Genomic DNA, 20,051 nt, shown 5'->3' with positions numbered 1-20,051 from the left:
CCTGTGCCTGCTACTGGGGACCAAGGAGGTGTCAGACAATAACTGGACTATTGGGAGCAAAGACAGGTCATGCCCATGGGGGAGAAGCAGGGTGCTTTCCAGATTGGACACTACAACAGTGTCACTACGTGTCTGTTAAATGCTCTTCCGTACTGCCTGTGTGTCGACATCGCAGTCCCTACGCTGACAGCAAGGTGCCGTTCATATTTCCGATGCCTTCTTTCCTGTTTTATTGCTGCGCTACAGTCCTACAACACTGCAAAAAAATATAGCTGCACAGTATTTTCCCATTGCAGGGATATTCGGCATGGCGCTTTCAAGTTTACCCGCTCGACAGTGGCAAAATGCTTCGGTTTGGGCAAATCGCATTCAAAACGTAAATAGCAAAACGTGTCCAGCAGGGGGAACAGTCTCGCGAAAACTGACCACCGGAAAACGCGGCAACCTTTTTACGCTGTATATAGAACGTTATAAACCACAACAATTAAATCAGAAACAAGGCATCAAAGCGCCCTGCTGTAGGGACTGCGATGCCACAACACAGGAAGTGCAGAAGCACATCCCATTGCAAGGTCTAATCTGGAAAGCGCCCAAGCTCGAAAAGACTGCTCCCCGTGCTGGTGGCTTTGGGCAACGACCTCTATTAACGTTTTTAAAAGTTTGACAAAAGTTTAATAAAACCCATTCTCAAAGGATTTGGCCATGCCTATGTAAATCACCGCTGAACAAAGCGCCCAGTAGAGGGACGGTGGGTGGAGCGTGGGAGACCCCCGACTCCTCCTCCTCCTCCTCTCGAGTCGACTCTCTCCAGCAGAACCCTGAGAGGCTGCGCTGCGTTCTCGAGTTTGCAGGGTGGGACAAGGCAAGAGAAGGGTTAAAGGGAGAGAGCAGTGAGTCCTAGAGAGGACTGTATGTAATCCCCCCCCCTGTGGAAGGCAACCATTGTTTTTCCACCTTGTGCTAGCATTGGGCTTTGCGGGGAACCTGGTGAGTGCAGAGGGCATGTTGTGGGGTGCAGCAGGGCCGGAGTGGTGTGTGTGTGTTGGGCTGGCAATGCAAGGCGGGTGGCGGTGGGAGCTCAGCAGGGGAGCTCCGGAGTGCTGGCGGTGGTGGGTGGGAGTGCCCACCACTGGGGAGTTGCTGTCTCCTCTCCTGCCCAAACGCGCAGTTCCAGCCTCTGGGTGGCCCTGGAGAGAGGCAAAGGTAGGATATTAGTATTAGCAAGCGGATCCCCGGAGTGCAAAACCAGAGACAGCAGCCTGAGGGGCCCCAGGCAGACTCAGTCTTGGGGGTGGGGTGGGGGGGGGTCCCCATTTATAAGTCTAAGTGGGCATTTGCAAGAGAAAAGGGATTGTGCATTGGACCATCCGCTTGATGCATACTACCCCACGCCTTGCAGGAAGGTGGCCTAGGATCCCCCCCCCCACCAGACACACACACACTTCTGGGGAGGGCAAAGAGCATGTGGGATGCAGGAGGAGGTGCCGGGCAAGAGAGTGGAGAGGGAGCACTGAAAATGCTCAGATAGAGGCGCCGGGGAGAAGAGGCAGGGAGGCAGAGAGGTGGCTCCAGATTGGGAGAAAAACAGAGGCTGGGAAGAGAAAGCGATGGAGCTCACCTCCCCTTCTCTATGCACTCCCTGCCAGGATATCAACCTCTGACACCAACTGTCATGACTCCTACCAGAGCCAGAGGAGGAGGGGGGAGTTAACTGGGGTGAATCCTTGACTGCAAGTGATTCACTTAATATGGGACAAATCGCTCTTTCCACATAAGATTCCTGCAGGAAGTTAAAGTGGCAAAACCCTTCCTAGGAGGGCTGAGCTGTCCTAGGCCTCCAAAGGCGTGTGACTAAGGCAGACCCAAAATGAGAGTAGCACACTTCAGCAACAAGGATTGATTATTAGAAAAAAATAAAAAGGTATGCAGTAAGGACAATTGTCTTTTCATAAAACAGGTTGTAAGAGAGAGTTTTTATTCAATTAGGCAGATTCCAAGCAATTACAGAAAAGAAAAATAACTTTCCTAACACCTCTGACTGTACTGGTCCTTATTGCTCACAGGCTGTGGAATTCCCATATCTACTTCCTCACAGCCTTCCTGGGACTGACTAACTAACTGAACAAAGTTTTCTCCTCTCCAGTAGTTTTTGATGTGTGGAGTTCCTGGACTTGTTTCCATATTGGGAGAGGCCCATCCTCCCAGCAGTTGCTCCCAGTGATGCCTAGGCCTCCCTCAATACCTTCCCATCATTACAGCAACAGTGGGGAAATTCTAAGCCAGGCGGCAATTTCCTTTCCATAGAATTTGTGACCCTTCCTCTTAACTTTGGTTTCACTGGAAAAAGCTTTAAACGGGTTGAATGAGAAGTGAGTGCAAAGTGCACTTGGGCGTAGGGGACTCAGGGGCAGGAGTATAAGGTGGGTGGGAAATGAAAGGCAGGGAAATGGGGAGGGGAGTTGGAAGTGTATGTCGAGGGTCAGAGGAGCCCAAGTAGTGAATGGAAACACAAGGCAGGGAAGCAGCCATTGAATCAGGAAGGGAAGAGGAAGTGAGAGATGCCCTACCCCTCTTTGAGCCCTGTTACACCCATACCCAGAGCTTCTTTTCTTCCGGAGTTTTATAAGAGGGAGAAACCTTAGTTGCTTGTTAAGAATACTCACTCTTGTTTCCAAAACCCCTTTCAGCTACAAGAATGTCATACTGCAGAGCACGTAATGTGTTGCGTTGGCAGGACTGAAGAGCTTCATCTGCCTGGTCAGTCCTAGCTTTAAGAGAGAAACATACTGAAGAGCAAGGAGATCTTTCAGGATTCTTGGAAGCTGCCTTTGGAGTGCAGAGCAGAGATGGAAAAGGAACACTTAGCTGGCCCTGCAGCAGGGCGGGACCCTCTTGCCAAGCAGACCGAGAGCAGTGAGCAACTCTGGCAAAGAACCGTGCAGAAGATGCTGGGTGAGGATGCTACCAGCTCAGCTGCAAAGTGCCACAGGCTCAGACAGTTCTGTTACCCAGAGACCGAGGGGCCCCGAGACGTTTGCAGCCGACTCCACCACATTTGCCGTCAGTGGCTGAAACCAGAGAAATACACGAAAGCTCAGATGCTGGACTTGGTGGTTCTGGAGCCATTTCTGACCATGTTGCCCCCGGAGATGGAGAGCTGGGTGAGAGAATGTGGAGCAGAGACTAGTTCCCAGGCAGTGGCCCTGGCAGAAGGTTTCCTCCTCAGCCAGGCAGAGGCCAAGAAGCAGGAAGAGCAGCAGGTGAGAGCATCTCTTTCATCCTGGTACCTCCCAGGGACCGAAAATGTATGAGGCTAGCCTAGACATCCCCATTGTAAGCCCATTTCAGGACAAGGGTGGTATTCCAGCAATGACATCTCAAGCTTTTTTTCTTTTGACTGCACCATACCTGAATGATGATTCTGAGATATTGATCTGCCATCTTTTGATTAAAAAATCCAGAAAGTCACTAACAAAATGTGTTAACATAGCTGTAAAAGTAGAAATCAATTGGGACAAAAATGCAGTGGCCACAGCTAATAAACCCACACAATCTACCACTATCTTCAACTGCACCAAACCCTCTGAAATAAATCTGCCTTTGCTTTGTGGCAAAGGTAAGGTATAGGGTTGTGCTGGAGATTTTCTTTCATCGTTTATTTTTCAGAAACATATCCAGTTAAAACAACACAAAGGATTTAAGCTTACTGTGATACATTCTGACAATTTGTATTGCCCTAAAACATCCTATATCTTGTCAAACCAAGTGCTAATCAGCCAGGCTGCAGAATAGGGATGTGCCTGAACCTGTTTGGCGTTCCATTCAAGGAATGCACGTTCGAACGCAGGGGCGGGGGTGGCTTTATGGCATGGTGAGGGTGCTCTTACCTCCACCGCTGCGTTTCCCTCTCCGGTGCTGCTTTTAAAAATGCTGGCACAGGGTGGCTGTATTCCCTGTTGCCACCCCAGGCAGCGTAAAACCGGAAGTGGCAGGCGCGTGTTCCAGTTTTACGCTGACCGGGGCGGCAAGAGGGAATACAGCTGACCCGCGCCTACATTTTTTAAAGCAGCGCCAGAGGGGGAAACGTGGCGGGGGAGGTAAGAGCACCCTCACCACACCTTAAAGCCACCACACACACACCACCTCCAGTGTGTGCAGGGAACCAGTTCTGTTTATTGCACTAAAGCATTCCATCTCTTGTCAAACCAAGTTCTAATCAGCCAGGCTCCAGAATAGGGATGTGCACGAACCTGTTTGGCATTCCATTCATGGAACGTCGAACAGTTGAGTGCACAGAAAGCCAAGAGAGAGCCAACTGTTGCTTTGTGCCTGAAAGCCAGTTCCGTGCACACCCCTACTCCAGAAGTCCACATGACTGAGGCAAGCTAGAAGCACAGCCAATGGCACAGGTGCCGTTGGGCGGGCCACCTGGCTTTCGGTGTGGGACACAGGTCTGAGGGGAAGCTATATTTAAGGACTTCCAGTCTTAGTTTTAGGCCATCTTAAGTGGTGCAGCAGGAAAATGCTTGACTAACAAGCAGAAGCTTGCTGGTTCAAATCCCCATTGGTATTATATCGGGCAGCAGCGATAGAGGAAGATGCTGAAAGGCCATATCATCTCATGCTGCGCAGGAGGAGGCAATGGGAAACCCCTCCTGTATTCTACCGAAAGAAAACCACAGGGCTCTGTGGGCACCGGGAGTCGAAATCGACTTGACGGCGCACTTTACCTTTACCGTTAGTCTTCATTTTACTTTGGGGTTTTTTGTTTTAGCGTTTTGTGCCGGGCAGGTTACAGGGATGTGTCTGGGCTCTCTTGTTAAGGATGGAATAGGGGGTGCATTCGATGGGGTTGGGGTGGCTGTTTCCGTAGTGGTGGGGAATAGAGGATCAGGCGTTGGCAAGCCAGCATGCCATTACAGGGGAATGGAGTCCAGTAACTTAATTACTGTTTCCCCTTCTGGCTGCCCTGTCACCTTTCAGGCCTCAGAGAGTAGTTCTAACTCCCCACTGAACCTAACCAGGCTCCTCTGTAATGCCATGTCAGTTCAAAATAAGATCGAAATAATCCATTATTTCATTGTGGAAGAAGGAGCCGACCTGGCTTGTATAACGGACACCTGGTTGAGAGAGGCTAATGGTCCTGAGGGTACCCAGCTTCTTCCCCCAGGATACTCTTTTGTTCAGCAGGTATGGGGAAGTGTGTGCGTGTGTGCGTGTGTGTGTGTGTGTGTGTGCGCGCGTGTGCAGTGGTCCATAAAAATAACATCTTCTTAACCAGGATCCCTGTGAAAGAATTGACTTATTTTGAGTGTGTATACCTTAGGCTGGGGACTCGGGAAAGATTGGGGATTATGTTGGTGTACCGTCTACCCTGCTACCTAACTGAGCTGACAGAGCTGACAGCTGATTTGGTCTTGGAGTCGCCCAGGGAATTGACAGAGGGAGTGCACTGTAAGATATTCTCTTTAGGGAATGGAGCCACTCTGGGAAGAGCATCTAGGTTCCAAGTTCCCTCCCTGGCTTCTCCAAGATAGGGCTGAGAGAGATTCCTGCCTGCAACCTTGGAGAAGTCGCTGCCAGACTGTGTAGACAATACCGAGCTAGATGGACCAATGGTCTGACTCAGTATATGGCAGCTTCCTATGTTCCTATGAGTGTGACTCTGCTAGTTATTTTGGATTTCTTAGTGGCTTTCGATACCATTGACCATGGTATCCTTCTGGATCGCCTGAGGGATTTGGGCATAGGAGACACTGTTTTACATTTGTTCTGCTCCTATGTTAGTAGATTTCAGATGGTGCCGCTTGGGGACAGTTGCTCTTCAAAGCAGGAGCTATTATATGGAGTCCCCCAGGGCTCCATTCTGTCACCAACATCTGTCAACACTTTTTAACATCTGCTTGAAACCGCTGGGTGAGATCATCAGGGAATTTGGTGCTGGGTGTTATCAATATGCTGTTGACACCCAAATCTATTTCTCCTTGTCATCAACATCAGGAAATGGTATTAGCTCCTTAAATACCTGCCTCCGGGCAGTAATGGACTGGATGAGGCATAATAAACTGAAGCTGAATCCAAGCAAGATGGAGATGCTCTGCAAGATGGGATAGAACCTCCTGTTCTGGATGGGGTTACACTCCCCCAGAAAGAACAAATTTGTAGCTTGGGAGTACTTTTGGACCTGGGCTTTTTACCAGCTGCAACTGATTTGACAACTCCGCCCATTTCTTGAGAAGAATGACTTGAAAACAGTGGTGCACCAGCTGGTAATCTCCAGGTTGGACTACTGCAATGCGCTCTATGTAGAGCTGCCTTTGAATGTAGTTCGGAAACTTCAGTTAGTTCAAAATGTGGCAGTCAGATTGGTCTCTGGGGTATCCCGGAGATACCACATTATGCCTGTTCTCAAACAGTTGCACTGGCTGCCGATTTGTTTCTGTCTGGGCAAAGTACAAAGTGCTGGTTAGGAACATAGGAAGTTGCCATATACTGAGTCAGACCATTGGTCTATCTAGCTCAGTAATATTGTCTTCACAGACTGGCAGCATCTTCTTCAAGGCTGTAGGCAGGAATCTCTCTCAGCCCTATCTTGGAGAAATCAGGGAGAGAACTTGGAACCTTTTGCTCTTCCAAGAGCAGCTCCATCCCTTGAGGAGAATATCTTACAGTGCTCACACATCAAGTCTCCGACTCATATGCAACCAGGGTAGCCACTGCTTAGCTAAGGGGACAAGTCATGCTTGGTACCACAAGACCAGCTCTCCTCTGGTTATTATCTTTAAAGCCCTGGATGGCGTAGGCATGGGTTACCTGAAGGAACGCCTTCCTCTAAAAGATCCCCACTGCTCATTGAGATAATCAGGAGAGGTCCATCTTCAATCCACCAGTTCATCTGGTGGTGACCTGGGATAGGACCTTCTCTATTGTGGTTGTGGAACATGCTCCCTGTGGATATAAGAGGATTGTCTTCATTGGAAGCCTTCAGGAGAGCCTTAAAGACCTTAAATGTCTTTTTAGCCTGGCTTTTAATGATATTTAGTTTTAATGTTATCTAGTTTTAATTATAATTTTAATCTGCTTTTAACTGGCTTTTTATTTTAATGTAAATAGCCCATAGCCACCTTTGGAAGGACAGTATAGAAAATAAATAAATAAATAAATAAATTTAGACTTTTTGTTCTTCCAGTTCCTTGCTATAATAGGTTTAGCTGATGTTACTAGTTGTATAATCAAGCATTTTACACTACCAACCAATTTAAGATAATCTAAATCCGGGGTGTCAAACTGCCAGCTCGCGCACTACATCCGGCCCACAGAGCTCTGAAATCCAGGCCCCTGCAAGCCACTGCTCCAGTATTTTCCCTCTTGAGCCTATTTCCACCCCCTACCCCCACCACCTCGGGGAAGAGGGAAGAAGAAAGGAAGAGAGTGAGAGGGAAAGAGTGGTGGAGCAGGGAGACAGAAGGTGGCACAAGACTATGTGCAACCCCTTAGAGGTGCATTGGAATCAATTCCGGCCAACCACTTGATTTGAGTTTGACATCCCTGATCAAAATAATCTAATAAGAGTACCTTTTTGAATCTAGTTGAAATTGAATATTTGGTTATATATTTTATATATTGCCAAACTCTGAATCAGAATTTTATGATCCATGGACCCCTGTCCCCAAAGCCATATGAGGACAAGTCCCCAATTTCACTGCATTTTCTCCAACCTGAAGAATTATTATTAAACATATGCGACAAGTGGAGTGGTGTTCTATACTATCTAGCATTGGACACCCGAGTTCAAATCCCTATTCAGCCATGAGACTTGCTGGGTGACTCTGGGCCAGTCACTTCTCTCTCACCCTAACCTACTTCACAGGGTTGTTGTGAGGAGAAACTTAAGCATGTAGTACACCGCTCTGGGCTCCTTGGAGGAACAACAGGATACGAAATGTAATATAAATAAATAAATAAATAATATCCAAACATTTAAAATATGTTTAATTCCATATATCAAGCCTTGATTCCATATATTTTTGATACTGGATTTTAAATGCTTTTAAATGATTTTAATTGTAAACCGCCCAGAGATGCAAGTTTTGGGCGGTACAGAAATATTTTAAATAAATATAAATATATTTCTCCAACAGTCCAATCTCAACACTTTTATCTAAATCTAACTTCCACTCTTCCATGTAATTACGGCTTTTTCTGTTCCATCTACATGTATTTATCAGTAATCCAAAAACCTTTGGTTTGAGGTGAGAGTTAAGATGCTTTACATTTTCACTTGCGCCATAAAAAGAATGGAAATTGCAAGTTAAGGTGCCCATTTTAACTTCCATTCTTTGCCATCTAAGCTGTAAAGACTTTGTACAGTCTGGTATATGATGATGGCTTTAGAAATGAGGCTCCATGCACCCAGTTTTGCCTTGCTTAGAGATGCATCAGGCAGAAATTCTTCATGGGCATCTCTATGAAGTTATTGGGGACACTGCACCCATTAAATGCCTGTTTGGATGCATCCCTCCCCAGCCTAATGTCTAACTGAAAGACCAAGGCAAAACATGGGTGCATGCAGCCTCATGTTTAAAGCTATCATCATATACCAGACTGTACAAAGTCTTTCCAGCTTATATGGCACAGAAGTTAAGATGGGCACCTTAACTTGCAACCCCACCCCTTTTTTTAGAGCACAAGTGAAAATTCAAAGCATCTTATCTCAAACTGAAAGTTTTTGGATTATTGAATTTCCAAGTGTTTTAGAATGGAAAATCTGATTAGACACTATGGAGAAGAGCTTGAACATGGTGGTTAAGTGGAATCTTCCATTCTTATGCCGTATACCTCTTATGGAAAACTTCTGTGTTCAAAGACTGTCTGCCATCATCTTAAATGCTGCCATGAGGCCCCAGTCATCTCACTTCCACCTTGCTTACCCTGGTATGTAGAATTTTCACCTCATTGCTGCCATACATGCCTTCACAGGTCCCTTTGTCACTCTGCCCCCACTGCCTCATATAAATTTGTAAGGACCTTGTTACCTTGCTACCAGCTTGTGCTTCCTCATAAGCATTCACCCTAGCTTGAGTTCTCTTCCACAGCCTATTGCCACTTCCTTGCATTCCCTCAGAAGTTCATACACCACTCCACTGTAGCCATGGAAATAGCCTGGGGTAGAAGCACATTTCCCAGGTGTCCCCATGTGCTTTCCCAAAGTCCCTGTGTGATATCTCAGGCCCATGGGCCTTGCTTCCTGAAGAAGAGGCCCTCTCAGTACCGGGAACGTAATGAACTGCACCAGAGATGGTCATGGTGGAAGCAACACCTGAGGGATGCTACAGATTCATTGGGATTGCAGCGTCCCATGAACAGCACTGGTAGCCAATACTTGTTTTCTAGAGTTTAATGGTAGGGATGTGTACGAACTGGTTCAGCTATCCTTTTATGGACACCTGTTTGGAGGGGCAGTGGTTCGGAGGCTTCGGCGGCAGGGGGGTTTACCTTTAAGGATCAGGGAGGAGTGCTCTTACTAGGGATGTGCACATTCAACTGAAGTTCAAACTGGTGGCGTCGGAGGTTTCCCTTTAAGGTTCAGGGAGGGTGCTCTAACCCACCCCACCACCCCCCGCCATGTTTCCGCTGCTGGTGCTGTCCTTAAAAGTGGTCCTCGGGGTGCCTGTAGACTCTCTTGCCACCCCTGTGCGCAAACCAGTTTGTGCACATCCCTAGCTCTTACACATCCCTAGCTCTTACCCCCACTGCATTTCCCCTGCCAGCACTGTCTTTAAAATCGCTGGCATGGGGTGAGTGTGTATCTCTTTGCTGCCCCGGCCAGTGTCAGACTGGAAGTGGCCGATCCTTGAAGGTAACACCCCCTCTCCCCGGCCGATGACGAATTGGCTCTCACCGGTTCTATGCACATCCCTATATATAACAGGCTTTTAAAAAATTATTTTTAAACTGCTGCATCTTAGCCACTTTCTGCTCTAGATCTGAAAGGGTTGTGTCCCTTTGTTGATGTCTGCAAGCATGGAGGTTCTACATGAGAACCCAACTGCCTGTGAATATGGAGGCTTCATTTCTTAAGTAGGGGTGCATGACGCTTCCATATTCATTGGCAGTTTGGCTCAAGAGCAGTCTACCCCATCATGATGGTTTCTTGGTGCTGGGTGGGAATGGTTTTTAGGATTTCCTTGAGGTTCCTCCTTTGCAACTTCCTAGCATAGGGTCCTTGGTCTCAATCCTATACATTTTCACTCAGAAGTAAGCCCCCCAAAAATAAATGGGGTTTCTCCCTTGTATGCTTTGCTGAGGGGTGGGGCGGGGTGGGGGGTGGGGGGAGAACACACATTCTTGCCTAGGATTGATGCTGGTCCTGATTCCTCTGTGTGTTTTTACTCAAAAGTAAGCTCCAGTGAAATCAATGGACTTACTTCCTAGTAATTTATTTCAAGATTTGCTGGGGGTCTCTGCTTCAGCGGTGTGTGTGAGAGAAAAAGAGGCTGAGGGAGAAACTGAGGCTGAGGGAGAAAAAGAGGCTGAGGGAGAAATGCCCATGAAAGGAAAGGGGGAGGAACGGTTGTTGCTGGTTGAACTATACAAGTGCCTGAGTTCTTCTTATCAGGCTCCTGTGTTCAGAACAAGGAAGTCACTCACTAGAAATTGCCAGGATTTGCCTCTCCCACATTTGGCCTCAGAATTCTCAGTGGGCAGACTTAGTTATGCTCTTAGCTAATGTAAACTTAGTTATTTTCCCTGTACATGGGATTTCGAACAATAATTATTCAAAAATCATTCGATTGATGTTTTTCAAACCAGCAAAAGGCATCAGTCCCATATGGATCTGAATTTTTTGGGAATGCTAAAAAGACGTCAGTCATTGAAAAATATATACATTAGGTCATTCACACAATCAAGAATTGTGTTCTACCCAGGTTTGGGAGCTGTGTGTGATCCTAATTTTTGGCTGTGTGGAAGCAAGGTAAGATGAAAACCTGGGTAGAAGTGATAGTGTGGAAGCAAGGTAAGAGGACAAGCTGCCCAGATTTTCTTCCTACCTTGCTTCCACGCAATCACTTTGGTGGAGGAGGAGAAGAAATGGTAGATAAGTGCAGGCAGGCACAGACGGTGGGCGCTCCTTCAAAGCCCCTGCCAGCCTCCCAAAGATCAGCCCAGGCTGACTGCGTTCCCATTTGGGCTGATCCAAGAGCGGCCCGTGAACACACCTCCGGGTATGTGTGTGCGGCGGGCGGTTTCTTTAAGTGCAAACGGAGTCGGTACTCTGTGCCGCCCAGCAGCACCCGCGGCGGGGAATCGCCTCCACCACTCACCTGGCTCCCATGGAGGCGAGCCCCTGCCAGCGGTCAGTTGAGTGGTGGAGACAATTCCCCGCCGTGGGGGTTGCTGGGCAGCATGGAGCACCGGCTCCGGTTACACTTAAAGAAACCGCCCCCCCTCCCGGAGGCACATTCACGGGCCACACCTGGGCTGATCTTCAGGAGACCAGTGGGGGGTTTGGAGGAGCCTTTGCCTCCATCACTGCCACAGCCTGCCTGCCGTTATCTGCCTTTTCTTTTGTCTCCCCCACTTCCCCCAGTCTTTAGGCTACAGATTGCCATTTGTAAAGGGGAATCCTTGCCAGATTCCCTGTTACAAGTATATACCCAGACCAGTTCTTTAGAACTGAGGTCGGTCCGGTATGAACTCGGACCACCTCCCCCGTTTGCGGGGCCGGGCCGGTTTGAACTCAGAAGACCACCTGAACTGGGCCAGTTTGATTTGAACTGCGGTTCGAATACAGCCAGCTCACACAGCCCTATTTCCTGTAAGGGAAAGCAAGCAATCTAAAGTGCACCCTCCTAATCCCTCTCACCATTCCCTTTTGTCTTTTAGGGCCAGAAGCCATCCAGAGTAGGAACCGATTTCTGGGTGGCAGAGATGGCTTATTTGGACCATGGAGAGAGGTCCCCGTTTGGGTGGATCGTGCAAGCAAGTGAAGGAGGGGCTACCGAGCTGGGTAAGGAGTCCCAGGGTGAACTTGCTCACTTGCAGATGAAAGACTGGTTTCCCAGGAGGCTGCCTGCTGATCGTCACTTCCTCTTCCTTGGTAAATGCAAGAGCAGCAATTTTCCGGGAGAGAGAGAGTTAATGATGCATATTTTATCTTGATCTCATTCTCTTGAATATAGCTGATATTCATCTGCTGCTTTTACATCCTCTTTGGAACTTGTTTGCGGGGAAGAAAATTTAGGCAGCAGCTGAAAACGTGTTTGTTCTCAGGGGATTTTAATACTGTCTGGTTTTAGTCTTTGCACGGTGACTCATTGAATATCTGCCCGCTATATTTTTTACTTCATGAAAACCTTTATGTAGTTGTCCTAAAATGTGGTTTTCACGTTATCCACTGATTCATGTATCCACGGTCGGGTAAAAGAAACCCAACCTCGGCATACATGGAAAAAAGGAGGGGGGAAAACCCCATCAACATCATGTGTCCGTGGGTTGGAGGTGACCAGAAATGACCGTGAAGGTCATTTCCGGCTGCCATTTTGTTTCTCGGAACCACCAAATGGCTCTCATTTAAAACAAAAAAATCCCAGTTACCTTCTGCCAATTCCCGGATATTATGGGGGCACACAGCACGATGCAGGGAGGAGCAAAGTATGGTAAGGAGTGTGTCCCGTCCCCCCCCCGGTGATTTGGCCGAAAATTGCCATCTTTTGACATTTCCCCAGTGACTGGGAACCGAACTCCCAGTGCCCCATTGAAACAATGCCTTGATATTTGCGGTTTCTGTCTTCCACGGTATACTGTGCAAGAGAACGCCTGCAAATATCGAAGTTATCCTGAGCTACATAAAAGAAATCAACGTAGGGAAAGGCCTCTTGAGTGATGATCTAGCACATGTTTGTACAGCATAAGGCCTGGGAGCCAGATTTGGCCCACAGGGACTTTTTTGTTGGCCAGCAGGTAGAAATATCCTGCAGCAAAAGCACCCTAGAAAGGAAGACAATCACCCTTTGGGTCAGTTACAGTGACTGAACGGGAGCAGGAACAGGGCCTATTTTCTGGCAACTATCTCTAGTTAAAATTGTGGGTCCCCTGACAAAGGGAAAAGATCCACCAGTAACGAATGACTGCTTTCATTAATATATGTATTGATGTGCTGAAAATTGACCTCGGCCCTCGAATACCCTGTCGTGGTTGGTTCTAGCCCACCAGGGTATTTGAGTTGTTTAGCCCTGATTCTAGCATCTGTTTTGTCTCCTCCACAGGTGACGAAGTCACACTGGCTCTTCCATCCAGGCCTTCTCCTCTTTCTGGGAGAGCCGAGAAAGCCTCTGTACAACTGGACCAGGTAGGAGAGAAGAGGGGAGCGCTGCCTGGGGGCCTCTATCCCCTGCACATATCTCTGGGTCTGAAATAATCTGTTTCTCTCCCTCGCCTTAGACAGTCAAAGCCACCCATTTGGGAAGCTTTGGGCCCTGGAGGAGAATTCCCAGGCACTGCCTATTTGTCCCTTTCTTGGATTGCTGCATTAGTGACCATATTTCCTTTTCTTTCAGGGTCCAGTGACCTTTGAGGATGTGGCTGTGTGTTTCAGGAAGGAGGAGTGGACTCTCCTGAATGCAGATCAACAGGCTTTGCATTCAGAAGTCATGGAGGAGCTCTGTGGGCATCTGGCCTCTCTGGGTAAGTCCCCTCCTTCCCTTTGCTGCTGTTGGTCTGCAACAGTGAACTAGAGGGCTGTGGTTGAGGACATCATTGGTGGCTCTTCCCTGCTTTTACATGCACAAGATGATATATTTACATTCAAAATAGATTAGCACCAGGATTCCGAGATGTTGTTGACTACAACTCACACCATCCACATGGCTGAGGATGATGAAAGTTGTAGTCAGCAATGTCTGGGAATCCCTGTTACGGGGAACAGTATTCAGCACGGCAATTCCATCACCTGATAAAAATAATCTTGGAATGCTGAGAGTTGTCCCTTACTTTGCCTCTTCTGTGTCTGATATTGACACATATGTGTAGGATCCGACCTTTCTCTGATTTCTGCAAAATATATTTTCTCACTGTCATCTCTGTGCTAAGTGCACATTTTAAGGAAGCCCCCAGCCCATTACTCATTGGGTAGAAGAATTTCCTCAGAGGTTTGAAAGGCCACACACTTGTTTGCTGGAATAATTGCTGGAACGTCTTCATATCCAACCACCATCTTCCCTTCCTGAAGTCATATCAACACCCGTCTGGCTAAATCCAGTGCAAGGTGGCTGTTTTTTCATAAAACTGGAACCCACAGTCCCCTGTTTCTCCTCCTGGATAACACAACTTTTGGCTTAAGGGCCTGGCTTCCATTTGCAAGAGGAATAGCTGCCATCCCAAAAGTTGTTGTTCGGTTACACCAAAACTCCCTTAGGCTTAAAATGTCCCTCTTTCTCTTCCAGTGTCATGAACATAAAAGCAGCACTGCTGTGTCAGACCCAAGGCCTATCTAGTCCAGGCTAGACTAGTCCTCAGCCTAGTCTGGATTTATTGGATTCAGTTGACCAAATGTTATGAGCGCCTTGGGTGATAATGGTTTCAGTGCGCAAAAGCAAGGTGGAGGTCGCGCCACCGCATTGTCAATCACCTCCTGCTGATGATTATGGTTATGGTTACCATATGAACTGTTACAGTGCCGTTCATTTGAAAGGGGCGGCATCGTAAGCATGTGTGGAGGGATAGCTGTCTATATAGATATTTATATAAATATTTGTCATATCATATATCCCACAGCTTGCCACCACATGTGGTAGATTGCCTGTCCCAGCTTTGTGATACTACATGTGGAGGAATTACAGATCCCACCAGCCCCGTGATATCCATTTTTTCACCACTGCCACCGAGTAGACTTTTCCTTTCTAAGTAGAAGACCCTATTACAACAGCCCTTACCCCTTTTCAAAAATTACAAAAACAAAACTCAGAGTAGAAAGGCTTGTAGGCGTGGGGTGGAGACAATTAAACTAGCTCCTGAATTTTAAATGTAATAAAGTTTACTTTGAGGGAAAATTCTTCAATTAAAACATTATATTTTGGGGCTCTTTACACACCAAAAATAAAACACAAAACCATTGCCCTAAGAGCAGTACAAGAGAAAATAAAAGTTTGGAAAAACGCATCCACTAACCTATACTAAACTGGTCCCTACACAGAGTCCTCTGCATTTACCCTCTTCTCAGCAACTGGCTTTTTGTGCAATCTCACATCCTGGTTGCAGCACAGGCCTGGGACTCAATTTAGCCTGGCTCTTCTGTGATTTCAGCTTCCCACTCTGATTTTCCAACTGTGTCTTCAGAGAGGCTCATCTGCTGACCTTTTCCAGGACTCCCCTGCAGAGTTCTCTCCTGAAGACAGAACTCTTTGCAGACTGAACTCTCTCTCTCTATGCACATTTTTGCGCCCACGCACAGTTTTTCAAACCATCCAGTTGGAACAACTCAAAGGGTCTTCCATTTTTCAAAATATCTTTCCCCTCCAAAACCAAACTGTCAAGTTGACATTCTAAATACGAAACTGAGAAAACAGCAGGCATGAACTTTTTACTCTGCCAGCAACACAGAGTCCAGCCAGCATTCTAACACACATATATATTTACAGTACTGGCTGGACCCCTGCTAACTGGGCAAAGAGGCACCTTTTTAACATGGTGATGCTCTTTATTTAGCAGGGGGAGAGTCACTGGCCCTATCCAGCCCTGCACAGTACCTCCAGTGACTGTTGCTAGTGTCTATATTATGTTTCTTTTTATGTTGTGAGCCCTTTGGGGACAGAGAGCCTTCTTTCTTTCTTTCTTTCTTTCTTTCTTTCTTTCTTTCTTTCTTGGGGGTGGCATGTATCCCTCCTGAGGGCCAAGATGTGGTTATAAATCATGCGGTCCACCCAGAAATAATTGGCACTCAGAACTTGGATTGAGGCTTTAATGATTTGAACATATGGGAGACTTCCCACACGACACAGAGCACATAAGTTGAAACGCGTGTCTAGCCGCTATTGCTTAACCTTCACTTCTAGTTACCTGGTGTATTAACTGAATACACAAACGTGTGTGTGTGTGTGTACTTAAACTAAGTGTAATCTTTTAAAAGGAGGGAAGGGGGATGAGGGTGTGTCAAGGCAAAGACAAGACAAAGAATATCAGAATGAAATCGGGTACAAAAAGGAGACAGGTCAGCACAGAGATCCCTAGTGAAAGCGGGGACAGTCAGACATGTTTTCCTTGCTCACAATCTCTGCAAACTGTTACTAACCACTCGTACACCTTCATAACACAAGTAAGGTGTCTCCAAGCTCCAGTTACTGGTGAGTGTACATTGGCTTGTGATCTCACAGTGCATGCTGCGGCTTCTGCTTCCAGGGTGTTGTCCAAACCCACCAAAAATGGTGGGTTCTTCCCTCCAAGAACCAGGCATCTGTCAACTGAATTTGAAGTTGGCGACAGGTGTCAGATTCCCTGAGGGAAATGCAACTGGGGAAGCCAACATTGATACAGGGAGTGGAACTTGCAGCTTGTACCTGAAATACACAGTTGCCAGAAACTGAAGGTTGGCATTGGCTTACTTTCCGACAGGATGTGTGAAGCCACACAGTAGATATCTGGTGGGGATTCTGGAAACTGTGAAAAGGGAAATTTATAGTGATGGATCATTTAGGCCCAAACTATGGGGCGGGTTGAATCTTTGTCATAGCAGGTTTCATAGAACTCTCCAGCAGCTGTGGGTCCACCTTGTTCAGTGTTGTGTGAGTCTTTGTCATGGCAGGTTTCAAAGAACTCTCCAGCAGATGAAGCTGCCATTGGTCCACCTTGTCCAGTGTTTTGTGCTCTGACTGGCAGTGAGCCTCCAAGGTGTTATTTGGGGGTCTTTCTGGCTCTCTTTACTTCAGATCCTCCCTCAGGAGGTTGGACCTGGGTCTTTATGCTTGTGGAGCACCCCAAAATCAATTCCACAACATCCCCCAGGCAGCCAGTTAGAGCCAATGGACAGGGGCTGATTAATAGAATGGATCAATTCACCATTGGGGAAAAAATTAATTTTTTAAAAATTCAAACAGAAGTAATTGAGTTTCTTCTGAGCTCTATTTCTCCCTTATGGGGAGGCTCTCTTTATTTTATTCCCGTAGGTGATGGAGGGAAGAGTGAGGAAAAAGATGAAACACAAGGTAGGAAAAGCAAAGCCAAATATCTGTGGGAGAAGGAAGCTGCTGCTTCTGAATGCACGGATGTGCCTGAAATTCTAGTCCAAACAAAGGATTGCAATGGAAATGAAAGGAATAAAAACCCTCAACATGTGAATCTCATAAAGAATAATTCAAGCCTTCAGACACATCAAAGAATGCATACAAATAAGAAAAAATATGAATGCTCAGAATGTGGAAAAAGCTTACGTTGCAGAGCAGACCTCATTAATCATCAAAGAATCCACACAGGGGAGAAGCCTTTTCAGTGCATAGTATGTGGAAAGAGCTTCAATCAGAAGGCTAACCTAACTTCGCATCAACGCGTCCATACAGGGGAGAAAACATATCAGTGCTTAGAATGTGGAAAAAATTTCAGGTGCAGTTCAAACCTTACTTGTCATCAAAGAATCCACACAGGAGAGAAACCTTATCAGTGTCCAATGTGTGGGAAGAGTTTCTGTCAGCAAGGATCACTTATTTCCCATCAAAGAATCCACACAGGGGAGAAACCATATCAATGCTCAGAATGTGGAAAGAACTTCAGCCAAAGCTCATGCTTTACTTCCCATCAAAGCATCCACACAGGGGAGAAACCATATCAGTGTTCAATGTGTGGAAAGAGCTTTAGGGAGATGTCACATTTAACTGTTCATCAAAGAATCCACACAGGGGAGAAACCATATAAATGTTCGGTGTGTGGGAAGAGGTTCTGTCAGAAAGCACAGCTTAATTCTCATCAAGGAATCCACACAGGGGTTAAACCATATCAGTGTTCATTGTGTGGAAAGAGTTTCCGTCAGCGACAAATACATACTTCTCATCAAAGCATCCACACAGGGGAGAAACCATATCAATGTTCAGAATGTGGCAAGAAATTCAGTTACAGCTCACACCTTAGTTACCATAAAAGAATACATACAGGGGAACAACCATATAAGTGTTCAGAATGTGGAAAGAGCTTCCGTTTAGGACAGGACCTTATTAATCATCAAAGAATCCACACGGGGGAGAAGCCATTTCGATGTTCCACGTGTGGGAAGAGATTCCGTCAGCAAGGACAACTTACTTCACATCAAAGAACTCATACAAGGGAGAAACTATATCAATGTTCAGTGTGTGGAAAGAGCTACATACACAGCTCAAACCTAAACAGACATCTACAAATCCACAGACAGAATAACAATGCTCAGAATGTGGAAAGAGCTTCCATCTGAAAAAAGACCATATCAGTTCTTGCTCTGTGGAAATAATTTAGTCAGAAAGATAGCCTTTCTTGCCATCAAAGCATCCACACAGGATAAACCAAAGTTTAGTGTTTGTTAAAAACTTCTATGTTAATGGAATTTAGTCATCCAAAAATGATGGTTTAAGGTATGCTTTAAACGTCGGTGTGTGCTTAAAAATCATTTAGATTGCCCATTAAGGTGCCCATCTTAACTTAGGTATGATAGAACTTGTAAGGACTTTGAACAGTCTTGTATATTATACTGACCTTAGAAATGAGGCATACTTTATCTTGGTCTTTTCACTTCTGCTAAAATGTGCTCTGCTAAATTATTACTAATGTAATTAAGAATAAAAGGATTATCCCTGTTCCTGGATTGTGTGTTTCCAGTAGGCAAGCAACTAGGTCATGATCCAACAACCCATAGTCAAATTCTGGCTATTGGAAGTAAACAAATTTCTACAATCCATAAATCTTTAGTTTTTGCATGGAAATTCCAAGTGAAGGTGTCCATCTTACCTTCCGCACCTTATAAGCTGAAAGGACGTTGTACAGTCTCATATATTGTGCTGGCTTACAAATGAGGCCACATGCAGCCACACTGTGTCTTGGTCTTTCAGCTGGACATTGGGTTGGAGAGATATAGCCCGGCAGAAATCCACAGGTGCAGCTTCCTCAAACACTTCCTAGATTCCCCTGATGAATTTCTTCCTGGTGCATCTCAACAAGGCAGAGTGGAACTTGGCCACCTCAAACCACAGACCCCCATGACCAGAAGACTCTCCTGTAGTTAGGGATCATTTTCATGAAATGATAGTGCACATGTGTGGTTTGAGGTGGCCAAAGGTTGTTGTTTTTTGCCGGGTGAGGGGGCAGAGGAGGATGTGCAGCACGGTCCAGTTCCTTGTTCATCCAAACATATACTGGACACTTTGAGCTGGACAGCATGTCCAGAAAGCATAGGTTCAGACACTGTGCTACTACAGCTTGTAGAGGAGAGTCTTCTGGTCATGGAGGTGTGTGGTTTGTGGTAGCCCAAGGCTTGTTTTGAGGTGGAACACCCCCAGTTTCTTAATGGAAAGTGTTGCTAGGGAGGTACAGTGTGTCAATCTGTCTTACATGGAAACAAGACCATGGGCTGGGCTGCATCACTGTGTATCTGACAGAGGAAAGTCTCCCAGTCATGGAGGGAATATATGTGGCGTGCTTTGGGTTGCCATGACATGAAAGCATCGCTCCTTATCCAGGCTGCTCATGCAGTCCTACTAGGAACCAGCTTCCGTCGCCATTTTGGTTTTCAAATCAAACATGCAAAATCTAACTTAGTAAACAGCCTTTTTGAATTCAGCACATTGTAACTGGTGGGACAAGGACAGTGGTACGCCTAGGTGAAACTGGTGCCCAGGCTGCCCCCGCCACGAAGCCCCCCTGCATTTGGGGGACCCTCCTCCCGCCACCCCACGCATGCCCCTGCCCCACCATGAGCTGCTAAAAGTTACCTTACTTAAGCCGCCAATGTGTGTGGCCAGGGGTAGGTGGGGCTGAGTCAAGCAGGTGCCCCCCCCCCGCCCCATGGTGGGTGGAGCAGCCGTTGAACCTGCTTATCTGTT

General features: G+C 46.7%; 1 protein-coding gene across 3 annotated transcripts; it reads left to right on the top strand.

The window, feature by feature from the left end:
• Nucleotides 1–835: 835 nt before the first annotated feature.
• LOC128344641 (zinc finger protein ZFP2-like) lies at nt 836–18,811 on the top strand. 3 transcript variants are annotated; one of them, XM_053295211.1, is made up of 6 exons: nt 836–987; nt 2,688–3,260; nt 11,887–12,010; nt 13,269–13,351; nt 13,560–13,686; nt 17,160–18,811. In XM_053295211.1, the coding sequence occupies exons 2-6, from the start codon at nt 2,847–2,849 to the stop codon at nt 18,428–18,430; spliced, it is 2,019 nt and encodes a 672-aa protein (XP_053151186.1). In that variant the 5' UTR covers nt 836–987; nt 2,688–2,846; the 3' UTR covers nt 18,431–18,811. The 3 variants fall into 3 exon arrangements, with proteins under 3 accessions (XP_053151186.1, XP_053151184.1, XP_053151185.1); XM_053295209.1 differs by having other exon boundaries at nt 11,887–12,100; XM_053295210.1 differs by lacking the exon at nt 836–987 and adding an exon at nt 1,084–1,203 and having other exon boundaries at nt 11,887–12,100.
• The last annotated feature ends 1,240 nt before the right edge of the window (nt 18,812–20,051 follow it).

The sequence above is a fragment of the Hemicordylus capensis genome, chromosome 2 (genome assembly GCF_027244095.1).
Source record: "Hemicordylus capensis ecotype Gifberg chromosome 2, rHemCap1.1.pri, whole genome shotgun sequence".
NCBI lineage: Eukaryota > Metazoa > Chordata > Lepidosauria > Squamata > Cordylidae > Hemicordylus > Hemicordylus capensis.
The sequence above is the reverse complement of the archived record's forward strand: the minus strand, read 5'-3'. Positions and strand labels throughout refer to the sequence as shown.